Source organism: Cydia strobilella, chromosome 16 (assembly GCF_947568885.1).
Source record: "Cydia strobilella chromosome 16, ilCydStro3.1, whole genome shotgun sequence".
NCBI classification, from domain to species: Eukaryota; Metazoa; Arthropoda; class Insecta; order Lepidoptera; family Tortricidae; genus Cydia; species Cydia strobilella.
In genome coordinates this window covers 1660207-1675985 of record NC_086056.1, presented here as the reverse complement: position 1 = coordinate 1675985, position 15779 = coordinate 1660207, and the positions used below count along the sequence as shown (strand labels likewise).

The following is a 15779-nucleotide window of genomic DNA, read 5'->3' as shown; positions in this document are numbered from 1 at the left end:
ACGGACAGACGGACGGACAGACGGACAGCGGAGTCTTAGTAATAGGGTCCCGTTTTTACCCTTTGGGTACGGAACCCTAAAAAAGCGGCAAAGTGCGAGTCGGACTCGCGCACCGAGGGTTCCGTACTTTTTAGTATTTGTTGTTATAGCGGCAACAGAAATACATCATCTGTAAAAATGTCAACTGTCTAGCTATCACGTTTCATGAGATACAGCCTGGTAACAGACAGACAGACGGACAGACGGACGGACAGACGGAAAGCGGAGTCTTAGTAATAGGGTCCCGTTTTTACCCTTTGGGTACGGAACCCTAAAAAACCGGCAAAGTGCGAGTCGGACTCGCGCACCGAGGGTTCCGTACTTTTTAGTATTTGTTGTTATAGCGACAACAGAAATACATCATCTGTGAAAATTTCAACTGTCTAGCTATCACATCATGAGATACAGCATGGTGACAGACAGACAGACGGACAGCGGAGTCTTTGTAATAGGGTCCCGTTTTTACCCTTTGGGTACGGAACCCCAAAAACAATTTAAAATTAAATATATAAGTACCTAAATAATATACTATATAAATTATAATTGTAAAATAAAACTATGAAAACGGATTATATCGCGTATATTGAATTTATAATACATCCCGACGTTTCAAACCCTTTACAGCGTTCGTGGTCAACGGGTGACGGGGTGAGTAACTATCGCGGTAACCGAAGACAATATTATAATTGTAAAATTGAATTATGTAACTGTACTCACTTGCAATAATATCCTGCTCAAACTTGCTGCAATAATATCGTGCAAAAATACAAATAAAACACATATTTATGACTGTGCAAGTTGCAACTAAGATTTTGTATTACAGTCGAATCGTTTATTTATACAACACAGGTTAAACTAAAAATACCTAACGCTCAATGGTACACAAAATGTGTATTCCGATTAGCTTTTGTTTTATAATTTTTTGGTAGATTTTAATAAATTCGCAACAACACATTTTAAAGCTACAGTAAATACAATATGTTAGTTTTTAATAAAAAATAAAATGAATCCATAATATTGTCTTCAGTTACCGCGATAGTTACTCATGAAATAAAACTATGAAAACGGATTATATCACGTATATTGAATTTATAATACATCAGTCACCCGTTGACCACGAACGCTGTAAAGGGTTCGAAACGTCGGGATGTATTATAAATTCAATATACGCGATATAATCCGTTTTCATAGTTTTATTTCATAAAATGAATCCACTCTTATCTATGTAGTATTTCTTCCTCAAATCCACTCTTATCTATGTAGTTTTTCTTAGGTACGGTTAAATTAGAACACAGAACACCCCACCCATTATCCTAGTTTAGATTAGCCAAAAACTTCCGCGTCTGAACTCGGGTAATCAACTTAGAGTCCAGATAAACAGCTGCTACGGACCTCCATCAAATTCGATACAGTATCCGGGCGCCAATTCAAACATAAAATTTGACATCCTAATGATGTCAATTTGTTATCATTCGTGCGTCTACAACAACGCGTAAGTACGAGCGAAGACGAAATTACATCATTTAGATTATTAAAATATACATTCGAATTGGCCTCCCGTAATCTGTCGGCGTATTATGGATGGTTTTTTTTATCCACGTGATAAAATAACTGTTGTTTTTCGAGATAGAGAAAGTGACGGACGCCGTTTTATCACGCTGTCACGTAGAAAAGAACGATCATTTCCTACTGGTTTGAAACAACAAAATTTAGATATTATTTTCATTTATTAACCGACGAAAAAAAAACGGTGATGACGTTACAGGTGGCCGTAGGTAAAAGTCGACCCTGTGACGTTTGCGTTTATTTACTTTTATATCACTATATCAGCCGAAAGACATATACTACTAGACACAGGCTTACCCCAGACATCTCCACAACGACAGGTCTTGCGCCGCTCTCGTCCATCGGTTCCCTTCGGACCATCTTGTTGTGGGTATTTTCCCGCTGCATTTTCCGGTTCGCAGTCGCCACTCAAGAACCTTTCCGCCCCACCGGCCATCGGTCCTAAGAGTAATGTGTCCCGCCTACTGCCATTTTAGTCTGTCCACTCTGATCTATGTCAATAACGCTGGTTCTCTTCCGGATCTCCTCATTCCTCATTCGATCTCGCAGAGAAACCCCGAGCTTAGCTTGCTCCATAGCCCTTTAAGTGACTTTGAGCAGACCCATTGTGAGCGACCAGGTCTCTGTTTCGTAAGTAATCTCTGGCAACACACACTGATGAGACGATGTTACGTAGCTTCCCTATTTACTTTAATCATTTGTTCTGTTTTACTATGTAATTTACTATGAATAACAAAAGTGATGTCTCTAGGGCACACAGTTTCCTACATCATATCTTATCATTTAATGTAAATTTTGAGACAAAACTACCTATGAGTCGTCAGTAAAGGATTGACTCTAAATAAAGTATGTTGTGATCATATTGTATCTTGAAAACTATTATGGAAAATATGTTGTTATCAGGTGTGTACAATTTTAAATTTTCCCTCATTGCCCCCTTTAGATCGCTCAGCTTGTATAGAAGCAATAAAACTATGTGCAGTTATTTAAATTAGGTTAGTTTATATTCTGTACCTACTTTTTTGTGGGAATAAAGCATTTTTCATTTCATTTCATCTCAGATATCACTTTGATGTGGCTATGTAAGTTAGAATTTGCCTCAAATAATTTTTTTAGGAATATTTTTCTTACTTACACGTCTTTTACGAAATATAGTTAAAAATAAAAGCTACAATTATTTAACTAATCCAGAACGTATTATCTTCAAAATATTCTCCATATATTTTGAAGCAATTTGATACATAAAAAACATCCATAACTCAGGAACAAAGACACAAATAAATGCCCTTATCAGGGTTCAAATCCAAACCCGGGATCTGCTTCTAATAAATAGATACTTCCTCTCTTATAATTTTTATTTTTATTTTCAGGATCCAATCACCACAAACCCTCCAAATACAAGCACTACTTCAAGCGCGCCGTCTTCAAAAATGGCGAATTCAACATCGAGAAGTCCAATTCGAAGAATAAGCTTCGTTTTTTCACCACCTGGTTCGTCACTATGGTCAAAGCAAGATGGCGATGGACTCTATTAAATTTCGTCATGGCTTTCATCAGCATCTGGTTGTTCTTTGGATGCTTGTATTGGCTCATTGCTATGGGCCATGGTGATTTTAATAACAATGAAATTGTTAATGGGACCGAGTGGACTCCCTGTATCAGAGAGATATACAATTTCACCTCAGCTTTTCTCTTCAGTATCGAAGTTCACACAACAGTTGCTTACGGACATAGGAAGATAACTTTAGAATGCCCCGATGCCATATTCACTATGTGCATGCAATGTATCGTTAGCACAATTTTTCAAGCTTTTATGATCGGCATATTGTTTGCTAAACTAACTAGACCTAAAAATAGGACACAGACAATTCTATTCAGCAAGAACGCAGTCATTTATTCTAAGGATGGTAAAATGTGTGTAGTTTGCAGAGTGGGTGATATGAGGAAGTCCAGAATACTTAATATCAAAGCTTTAATGTATATAATAAGAATGGATCGTGACGATAATTTAGATGAATTTGAGCAAATATTTCTAAACGTTGAACTAGATGGATGCGAATCTACGTTCTTCTTATGGCCTGTGTCAATTGTTCATGTTATAGATAAAACTAGTCCTTTTTATAATGTTTCTGCACCAGACTTACTTAGTGGTGGTTTAGAAATTTTAGTAGGGTTTGAAGGTATAATTGAATCAACTGGCCAACCAGTACAAGCTAAATCAAGTTATACTTCAAATGAGATTTTGTGGGGACATAGATTTGTGCCGATGATTGATTTTAATTATGAAAAGAATGTATATAAAGTAGATTTTTCTAAATTAGGTGTAACTGAAGAAATAGATACTCCTTTGTGTTCAGTTCATGAATGTGACAGTATATTAAAAGAGAACAGTAGAGAAATCTCTCTTCTGACAGATGATGTGCTGAGGGATCGGAGTCTAATGAAAGTTAGCTGGAATAATGCAACTGACATTAAAAACTTCTAGCCTAACTTCTAGTACCTACATACAATGTGTACATGTATGGAACGCGCATAGTACCGTTTAAGTTAATTACGAAAAACGATAAAAATGGGCCCTAAACCCCTCCATACATCAGTTTTCTTACCAAAACGGTTATTATTTTCGTAGACATCTACCGTCAAGTAGTGGATTTATCAGTACCGCTACTTGACACTATATGTCACGAGTGTCGCGACTGACGAAAGTGTATTGCTCAACAATTTACAACTAATATTACAAGCAGAAGGAGTTGAAAAGAGTTCCGGTTAATCCGGTCATAATATTAGCTAAAAATTGTTGAGCATTAGATTTTTCGTTCGTCACGACATCTATTGTCAAGTAGTATTAAACGTTTAATGATAAGCGTTTTTGTAAGAAAACTGATTTATGTATGGAGTAAGCACTCTATGCTTACTTATTTCTGTATGTTTCACTAAAATTTCCTTGAACAAAGTTACGGTCAAGAGGGCGGGAAGAGTAATTAATTACTCCAGGCTTATTTATCCAAAATGGTATACGTTTAAATAAAAACGGTATCTTACGATCTTTTGTGATAGTGAACGAGTTTCTGTTAGTTCTGAATTTAATTAAATTGTTAGATCGAGTTGTGAAAGAAAACATACAGGAGTTGAAATGGATATCAATGGTTGGCTTGGTTGACAGATGGTAAATGGGCTTATGGTCAAGGCTCCGAACCGGTTTATAAAATACCGGTATTTACCGGTTTATTTCGGTTTTCCTCCGAACTTTTACAAGAACGCGAACGTTTTAAGAACTTTAATGTAGGCTTCGGTTACTGCGATAGTTACCATGAAATAAAACTATGAAAAAGGATTATATCGCGTATATTGAATTTGGATTGTTGGACGTTCTGAGCATAATATGTTTTGAAAAAATGTGTCCCGCCGAGTTTGTTGCCGGTCCCATATTGGGATACCCTCCTACAATTTAGGAGGGAATTAAATCTTCTCGGGTCCGAGGTGTAGGGTTGGAGCCGGCGTAGCTTTATCGCGTATATATGAAGCTTTACTTGAAAATAGTTGTATTGTATAACTAGCCTTATAAACTGATTTTGCATGTACAACCAGCCTTAAAGTTTATAGTTTATGATGGTTCATTATTTTTTGTATATGATTACTTCTGCACTTTGTAGTTTTTCCTCAGTCACTCGTTGACCACGAACGCTGTATAGGGTTCGAAACGTCGGGATGTATTATAAATTCAACATACGCTATATAATCCGTTTCCATAGTTTTATTTCATGAGTAACTATCGCGGTAACCGAAGAAAATATTAAATACTTAATAAACTATTTTAAGTAGGTATTAGCTTTAACTCAAATATTCTAAAAAGTAACCTCCCTGGAGTCGAAGTCGACCTATATAGTCGGTTAGTCGGTATTAAATAAACGACGCCTAAAGAAAATTAATAGCAATATTTCTCGCTCACTTCACGAAAAGAGAATGTTAGAAAATAGTTAGGCAAATGCAACAGTGGATTTGTTTATGATATGGGAGGCAAACAAGTAGACGTACAAGCCGTATCATTCTTTTAAATAAAGAATTAAATTATTAAATTAAATTATTATTTTGTTAAGTTGAGCGAAATTCGTTTTATATATTTTTAATTACATATCATGTTGCTTAAAAACTTTTTTGAGGGGCCATTATGTGCGCGCATTCTGCTAGTCGACAGATGTCTAACAGTTATGGTATGCATAGGGTTACATTGTTAAAATCACTAAGGTTACATGCGAAACGCCAAGATTAATTGATAAAATTACAATTTTCAAACGCAGCCGTCATTTGTTAACTTGACAGGTAGGAACAATTTGTATGGAAAAAAAGAATCATTGTTTTATAATATTCCTTACAATATTTTCGTGTTTTTACACTGCCTAAACCTTCTGCGGTATAATACAAACATTTCAATGTTAAAATTAGCTAAATCGGTCCAGCGGTTCTCGAGTTTATGAGCGACTAACAAACGCATTTGATTTGTACATTTTCCTTGAAATTCAGTTAATAATGTGGCATAATGTCATCAAAGTGACAAAATAAACATATTGATTGATGCGTTTATATAATTTCTTTTTTTTCTCGTTATAATTTAAAGAATCTAAACATACATTCAGGTAATAATAAAAAAACTTTTTTTTGAAACATACCTGATACCTGTATATGTTTACGAATTTTTTTGAATTAGGTAATTTGAAGTTGTTGAACGTGTTTATTAGACAATTTTTTTAATAGTACATTACGAAAAATAGGAAATTTGCAACGAGTGGCGATAAATTAAAACACGACCGAAGGGAGTGTTTTTAATCGACACGAGTTGCGAATTACCTATTCGCACATATCGTACAACGCCTTACAGTACATAATGATCATAATGGCCCTTTACATTTTCGACCTAGTTACGTAATGTGCTAATTATCGCACTAGTGTGGTAAAGTAGCACCATATGTACTGTAAAATATTCTTTGGCCTCGGTTTTAATTTTAACCAAAGTCCGTACACAGCATGAACACTCAGCTTCATAATGCAAAAGTTATTTTTAATTTTGCTCCGTGGTCGTGGTGATACAAAAAATAGACAACGGGTCAAAATGCGTATAAAAAACCTGCATAATTTCAAGCTTGAATGCCTTGAAGATAAACCCAAAATAAACTTTCTCGCAACCATGCACACTCGACTGCCATATCCTAGCTGCAAATTAAATTAACCAGCACGTACGCTGAAATTTGTAAATGTTTCCAAGAATTTCCGGAAATTTCCGCATTAACCGCACCGGGTGCTAATTGAATCCGGGGCAGGTGTTGTCCGGATGTGCAGGTGGGGGTTACTTTTAGGATTAATTCTGTGTAGTTTAGGACTAGGGAGTTAGGTGTACTTAGGTCCTGGTATTTAGGCGGTCTTCGCGGAATGTGGATCTGCAAGCGGCTCCAGTGTGTGTGTCTTGCACACACTCACTTTATACCTGTGTGTGTACTACGATAACAACACGATTTCTGTGTAATAAATATGAGTGTTAATAGCAGAGCAAAATACATCCTTATTTCTTTTTATATCGAAATAACGATCAGTCATTATCGACGTTGTAAACGCCAATTCTCATTCAACAATTTGTACAGGAGTTACTTAATCGGGGCATTTTCTATGAAAAGGGACCTTATTGTCGATGGCGCTTACGCCGCACAGCGTCGCGCGGCATTGTATTTATATCAGAGCATCGTTTATAATGGCGTAAGCGCCATCGACAATAAGGTCCCTTTTTATAGAAAATACCACAATTTACCTCGGATCGTTGATTACCGTGGACGACGACTGCGAGGGAGGTTATCAGCGGGCGCAGCATGGTCCCATTTTTATCACCTGTCACTATGCCCGTCACTTTCGCACTTACATACTTGTTAGAACGTGACAGCCATGGTGATAAGGGATCAAAATGCGACCGTGCTTCGGCCGCAGGAGAGCTCAGATCGCAAAAGCAGTAGGTTCAACCAGCACAGTTTTTGAATCGTAGCGTTTTTTCAGATCATAATACGTTTGCCATTAAATATGAATAGCAATATTCCCTAATATTCTAGTAACTTCATTAATTCCAAACCATACTTTTTGACTTTCACCATACAAAAAATTCCGAACATAGGTCTAAAACGTACCTTAAAAATTTGTACAAAAGCTTAAAATTATGAAAATTGAAATGCGCAATTTTGATCTGCTCATGAAAAACATGATATTCGCGATTTCGGGCACGCACAGCCGACGATCACGCTTACGTTCAGTGATAGTGAGAGAAGAAACTTAACTCCCGTGGGGGTTTAACTTAACCTTAACATTAATTAAAAGGGCCCACCCATTACCAGTCCGCCGGACGCACAGACCACGTATTCTAATGACATAGCATAGTCCCGCTACCCTCTCTGCCACGCATACGGTAGCTTTACTCGATAAATTTTCGAATTTCGAATCACGCCACCAATCCTACTTCAGTCGGCGGACCACATGTCTTTGAACGGACCAATCACGGCTCGGGACTAGCTCAGCTCGTCCCCCGCACCCCTGTATTTTTTTGGCAGCATCGGTTTCATGAAATAATTTCGGTTTTCGCGGTAGCCCCCCGAAAGCGAAGTAAATAAAGCGAGTAATCAGAGTATAATTGACGCATTTGAGATGTGGTGTTGGCGCAAAGCTTTCGGAAAAGGTAAAAACCAAACGATACAGTCTAAAACAATTAATGCTTCGAATTGTAATTATGGTAAACTCGGCTTCATGGTCGATACTCGTCTGAAAAGTCGAGACTCTCGATTATTCAGACGTACGATCAACAAAAAAAAGGAAGAAAAACTTATTATTTGAACTTACCTCTGGACCCAGCTGTTAAAATTAAAAAAAAATAGGTATAACATTTAACATCGCCAAACACGTACATACACACAGACATACATTTAATACAAGCAAACTCACCGGAACCCAGTTAGGAAGCAAAGAACGCCTGCTTTCCGCCAGTTACCGACTCACTAAGTCCTCCAAGACCCTGCAGGTTCTCGGCCCCAAAGTTTTTATCAAATTGCCCAAAGTCATCACCACGATAGAATCGTCCAACTTATTTGAATAGCTTCTACAATATATAATTTCATTGACATCCAACAAAATAATTTAATGTAACAAAAGTAATTAATATTATAAAGCTCACAATTGTAAAATTAATTGACATATTTTTAGACTACCCGAAACTGTAAAAATAATATAATCCGTCTCATGTTATAAAAATGTTGACGTGTAATAAATATGTAATAATATTATTTTTCAATAAATGACAATGAGTATTTATTTATTTTTGTTTCGTTGGATCACCCACAGAAAATACAATTTACTTACGTAAGTTCGATGTTGGAGAAGACCATCTAGAAGCTCTTTCGTCACTTTTAACTCTTGCGTACACATAGATAGGGTATTACGCTTTCAGAAGAGTAAAGCTCTTCCGGAGTGTACCTGATCGAAGTACGTATGCCAATGCGAGATAGAGACTGCACTATGACGATTGACGACGGTCTTCGCAGCAATAAATTGTATAGGTCTAAATAATTTATTCATAGTGCCTGATAGCAATGTGAAGCTGTGTAACGAATTTAAAGAATACAAGATAAAATTGCGGTTTCTGCCGACCCTACCAATGTAGGCACAATCGGCTGCAGAAATGCAGTTATTATCCAGATTGCAGTAATTACACTAAACGTGGCAGCGATCGATGACTGATTGTTGTGAAGAAGCGTTTCATGCAAGTTTTGTATGTTTTTAGGGGGCGTCCATTAATACACACCACACAAACATGCACACAGGCACCCACACACACCACTGTGTGTGGTGTTGCGGATGTCCATGGGTTTCGGCAAATATCGCGTAAATTTTATAGGGAAAAATCCGAAAAATTGTGTAAGTATTCATGAGTAAACTCGCATAATTCGGTGATGCAAGTTTTGAAGCATGACACCCAGGAAAGCTAGTGAATTAGGGCCTTTTAAATGGGACCTCACGGCTTCATGGCTTCGGCGGCTTTGCCGTGAGGCCCATTTAAAAGGCCCTAATTCACTAGCTTTCCTCGGTGTCATGCTTCAAATCGTGTATCACCGAATTAGGCGTGTCACCAAATAATGCAAGTTTACTATATTTAGTTCTCATTATTATAATGTTTGATCACTGATTTAAAATTACGATAAACAATCTCAAATAACTATGTACTACTAGTATAATTATGTACCAGTAGTAGTAGTAGGACCTGGGTATGTCCTTAAACTACGTCTAAAAGAGAGGCATAAATAAATAAATATAAATAAATAAATATTATAGGGACATTCTTACACAAATTGGCTAAGTCCCACGGTAAGCTCAAGAAGGCTTGTGTTGTGGGTACTCAGACAACGATATATATAATACTTATACAAATACTTAAATACATAGAAAACATCCATGACTCAGGAACAAATATCTGCATGTGTTCATCACACAAATAAATGACCTTACCGGGATTCGAACCCAGGACCATCGGCTTCACAGGCAGGGTCACTACCCACTAGGCCAGACCGGTCGTCGGCACAGCAGGCATGCATGCAGTCGGCAGGCATGGGCACTGTGAATGACCTCTCGCTTTGTGTGGTAGGGCACAGGACAGCGGATGTCATTCCAGATATAGAGCAGAGCCCAACTGGGGAAGTACCTCCACCTTACAGAAAACCGCAGCCAAATAACACTAAACCCTACTCATACTGTTGTGTTCCTGTTGGTGAGTAAGGTTGCCAGAGCTCAACGAGGGAGAGGAGTGTTAGGGTCGGCAACGCGCATGTAACTCCTCTGGAGTTGCAGGCGTACATAGGCTACGGAGACTGCTTAACATCAGGCGGGCCGTATGCTTGTTTGCCACCGACGTAGTATAAAAAAAAAAGTGTTAAGAATGAGTCTTTCTCACCAAAGAATCTAAATCAAATTGGTACCTAAAACTTGAAAAACAAAAACAGCTATCACTTAGAATCAAGGTCTAGGTCCTAGATAAATTATATCAAATTGTGTAACGTGTTGTTTTCTCCTTTTATTTTGCAACGAATAGACGCTTTCTATTCTATTCTATTCTAAAGACTATAATTACCCATTCTAGAAAAAAAAATCTTGATCACTCAGTTCCTAAAGCAAACTGGTACTAACTTAAAAAAAAGAACTCGAAAGATCTCTCACAGCAAACACAGTTTCGGCAGTTTTGGTTCCCGGATCCAAAAGACAAATCCAATCTACAACTGTGTTCTCAAACTAGGCGCGGCGGTATTCTGAGAGGGGAAACAATGTTGTGCTAGAAATTTAAGAAAACTAATTTGGATTCAGGTTGGACTTACCATTCACGGCTGCGGCGTTGCTGCCGAATCCAGCGTATCAACGGTAGGTTGATATATGTGATTAAGGACGAGGTTTGCATATTAAAGAAATATTTTTCCATTTGACCATTTATTTATTTGGCTCATGGGATCCCGGGATCCGCTTTTAAACACTGGCAACATTTTACCATAAACAAGACATAGACCTGCTAAAGTTTGACGTTTTATTAATTTCTGTTTGTTTTAAAACACAGACCACCCCCTTTAAAATAAATGGCGCCATACTGTCCATGATTGAAAAAAAAATTATAGTTTTAATTTGTTAATTATGTTGAAACCAATTGCAATATCTATCACTAAACACGTGGAAATCATAAAAGATGAATAGGACATTCAAGTTTTAACGCGCAGTCCAAAATACTTCAAGTTTTCTCTTAAAAGTCTCTCATAATTGGTGCCGTTATACCTACGCCTTTTTTTACGTTGGGGAAATGCCTTTACGCATCCCGTCTCGAGGGGGGCAAGACTGGTATGACGAACTAAAGGACGAGGATCCTACTACCGTCCAAAGACCCAACAAGAGCCACCACCGCCTATAACGGGGCGGCGCAGGACCGCGGCGAGCATTCAACTGCGGTTTAGGGGCCCACCCATTACCAGTACGCCGGACGATATCAGCCTGTCAGTTAGAACAAAAATTTGACAGTTCCGAACAACTGACAGGCCGATATCGTCCGGCGGACTGGCAATTAGTGGGCCCCTTTACACTCGGTTACTTCAATAGCGAAAGAGATGGACATGGTCGTATTTTGGATTTTCTTTTTTACTCGACTCCCCATAAAAAGGAGTGTATTGTTGTTTGTTGTTTTTGTTGTTGTGTACAGTTGTTCGGTTCGGAACTGTTAATTTTTTTTTCTAACTGACAGGCTGTCGTCCGGCGGACTGGTAATGGGTCCCTTTATACCTACGCCTGCCAGAATAAGACAGTTTCCGTATTGCAACGAAAGAGGATCGGCAGTCGGGTTTCTTAATTTGATTAGTCTTTCGGAGTTGATATCCTTCGAGCGAGTTAGCGGTCGGATGTTTAAATACTAAGTGATCGCGTTGGCTTATTGCAAATTGCACATTTTAACCAAATTCAAGAGGAGGTTTTTGATTCTTTGAAATCTATCTATCTGCATACATATTTTTTTTAAATATCTTTTTGTCTATACGTGACAATTCATGATGTGATGATGAGTTAATTTTGTATGAGGCAGAAACGGCTGCGAAAGATTCCACAATGCACAACGAAGGCAAAGTGGAAAGTCATTGTCTCGGGCGCTTCCCTACAGCAAGACTTAATTGGCTCTCGCCAATACATGTACGGACAAGTATGCAAGCATGATTGATAAAGATAGTTTATTATTCAAGTAGACATATTACAATGCGCTTATGAACGTCAAATCGCCTCGAGAAGATTTCAATTCTCCCTCAATTAGAGGAGGGTATCCCGAGGGGACCGCCAACAAACTCGGCGGGACACATGTTTAAAATGCATTACGAGTAAATAAGGAAAACACATATATCTGACATTTTACTTCCTTCCGACATTTGATATCGTATCGGACAATGTGAAAACGCTCTAACACGAGCAAATAAAGGATGACTCACGTTAGATCGGGCCGTGTCCGGGCCGGAGCTTCCGGCGCTTCGTTTTCTATGGAAGCATCACATAATCACCTGTCATATCATAGAAAAGTAAGCGCCGGAAGCTCCGGCCCGGACACGGCCCGGTTTAACGTGAGTCATCCTTAATTAGAAAAAAGATCGTACATCGTACTCCTGAAACGGTGACACTTTTGTTCAATAACTTTAAAAAATTAGTCTTTAGACTTTCTATTTTTCATACAAAATAAATATTATCTTCAATCTACATTATAATTGACTTTGCTTGTCACGCCTTAAAAACAAGTTATTATTAAAAGTTGCTTAACACATATTTGGTCAGTATGAGAAGTACAGTACAGTTTAATTTTTTGCTCTTATTACAGGCCAAACCCGGTATAAAATTTTATGTAGCCCATCAAAACTTTTAGTGAGAACTTTTTTCTTCTTCTTCCTCACGTTATCCCGGCATTGCCACGGCTCATGTGAGCCTGGGGATCACTTGACAACTAATCCCAAGAATTGACGTACGCAATTTTAATAACAACACATCCGTGAGACAGACATATTAAACATATTAATAACGGGTCACTCACGTATTTTAAGTCGAGCGTTTTCGACTTCAAATACGTGAGTATGATTAATTGACGTACGCACTGCACGCAAGTATAGTGACGCACTAGTTTTTACGAAAGCGACTACCATCTGGCCTTCCAACCCAGAGGGGAAACTAGGCCTTATTGGGATTAGTCCGGTTTCCTCACGATGTTTTCCTTCACCGAAAAGCAACCGGTAAAATATTAATAGTAGATTGTTAACCAAGGGATGAAAGGCACTCATTTCTGCCGAGGTATTTTGGTGCTCGAACGCAGTGAGAGCGCCAATAGTCCGAGGCAGAAATGATGCCTCTCACCCGAGTTAAACACTCTACTTTTCATTTCGAATACGAGGAAAGTAAAATGCATGTGTTTTTTTTAAAACATGACAAGTATACATTTTTATAGTATTTTTTTGAGGGTACTTTCAATTAACAATTCAGGCAAAAGTATCGTTATATATGGAATGGAGAGTCAAACTATAGAATGGAAATTGTATAACAAATCCATTTAAATTCAAATTTCAATTGCGTATCGTAAAAAAATTAAAAAAATCGTACTTCGAACGTAAAATGCTCTAGTGCAGACACGTATCATTTTCTGCACACCTTTTAGAACAACAATGACCCTCTTTCAGAGCATGAGAAATGAAAATGACATTTCGTACACAAGTTCCGAAAAACTCATTGGTACGAAGCAGGATATGAACCCGCGACCTCCGGATTTCCTTCCGCTCTTACCGCTAGGCCACCAGCGCTTTTTTTATTATATTAGTGAGAACTTTTTTAATAGCGGAAAATAGTGAATTTTGTAATATTCAAATATTTATGACCCTTCTCCATAAATAACTATCAACGATACGTGTCATTTGTATCGCTTCACGACATCTAATAGCCTTCGTTGTATATTTAAACAAAAGTTTTCTAGAACTTAAACTTTTTAAAGTTTGGTAACTTAGTTAACTCTTTCTAATTGTACTAAAGTAACATCAATTTCAGTAACTTAAGTAAGAAATACTGGTTTTAATTAAAACCTTTCAAACTAACAGTCCTACTTAGATTCGGCACTTAAACTTACTTAAAAGTTATTTCTACGATAAAGTCATTCGACTTGGTTATTTGAACTATTATTACTTGAGATAACAAATGCAACAGCATGATTATAACTGCCAGTGGTGGCATACTAAACATTTTTGCCCAAGCCAGGCGTGACTCACTCCGCGATTTCGTCGCGCCGCTACAAGTACATGCGGCCCACACCAATTTTGGTGTCTAGCTATAGTAATTGCCGCGCACCGCTATGGTACGGACGCATGCTCGCGCTTGGGCCACCTTGGGCATAGTAGACGCGTTTTCTTAGAGAGAATAGAGAGTGAACCTTCTATATCTAGTACTATTATTTATTCTGCGCCCAAGCTGAAACTGAAAAGACGCTTTGAGCTCGCTGTGTCAATTTAAATTATATATTAGCGCGGTTTGTTGTATAGTCACCATCAGATATATCGGACAGGCCCAGGTGCTCAAAAATATCTATACTCGTACTCTAGCGTTTTGACAATAGAGGCTTGTTCAGCTATTTGCGAGCACCTTTGGCCGCTCCGAAATACCCATGGATGTAAGTAAAGGGAGGTAGATTATGGCACCCGGCGCTCGATCGTGAGCGATCAAATATAGGTTCCGGAGCCTATATCGAGTAAGTCGTACGGCTGACGCCAATTGCAATGTGTCAAGATTGTCAAAATCATCTACTAAATATTGCCTGCATTTTAGTTTTGTCAACTATGAACGGCACGCGTCTATTATTATTAATAAAAGGTCATTGGAAATACCTAATGGCGACTGTACTATAAATTGTTACAATTATTCCGAATGTTTGTATAGTACACTGTCAAAGCACTAAACTGCTCGGAATCGGCAGTAAAAGTATACAGATAGGCGAAATTACTCGTCTTAAATGTTTCGCCTCGACCTGTAAATAAAGTTCTGTATTCTGTATCGTAGTAGCTTCTAAGTATTACGTTTTGAGCTATAAACAGTCTATTTAAACACCAGTTCTACTAGTGTAAATTTTATTCCATAGCGTGACGTGACGTCAGAGGGCGGACACGCTATACATCAAAAATCACTTGCGTTTCTATGTGTAACCGCACGTCTGTACACGTGTCATGCATCATAGTAAGTTGCTTAAAAATAGTACTGAGCGGCCGGCAAACGGCCGTCAATCTGCTGTCGCGGGGCGAGGTAATTCGAGTCGGGGCGGGGTGGTGCGTGGCCGTTCTATATGATAATACTATTACTTTATTCTGTCCCGCTTGGCGCGCTGTTCAAAATCCCATACAAAAATAGACATAAATTGAGGAAAATATTTACTTAGTCGCCCGAAGATACGACACTATGAGTACAGTACATGTCAAAATAATATCTAAATGATGTAATTTTGTTATAATTGTGCGCTTAGCTCGCGCCAATTCAATGCTCATACTCATTTATTAATAATATTACAGGTCCAAATAGAAATTAAATGAGATAAATTAAATTACAAATAGGGTCTAAGAACAAATTAAATT

At 38.1% G+C, this 15779-nt stretch overlaps 1 protein-coding gene and 1 long non-coding RNA gene across 2 annotated transcripts in view; one reads left to right on the top strand and one right to left on the bottom strand.

Annotated features, from left to right (window-relative positions):
- LOC134748376 (uncharacterized) overlaps nt 1-15779 on the bottom strand; it is a 351953-nt gene that overhangs the window by 123516 nt on the left and 212658 nt on the right. The gene's annotated exons all lie outside the window — the stretch shown is intronic.
- LOC134748482 (ATP-sensitive inward rectifier potassium channel 12-like) lies at nt 2496-4090 on the top strand. The gene is made up of 2 exons (XM_063683283.1): nt 2496-2508; nt 2976-4090. The coding sequence occupies exons 1-2, from the start codon at nt 2496-2498 to the stop codon at nt 4088-4090; spliced, it is 1128 nt and encodes a 375-aa protein (XP_063539353.1).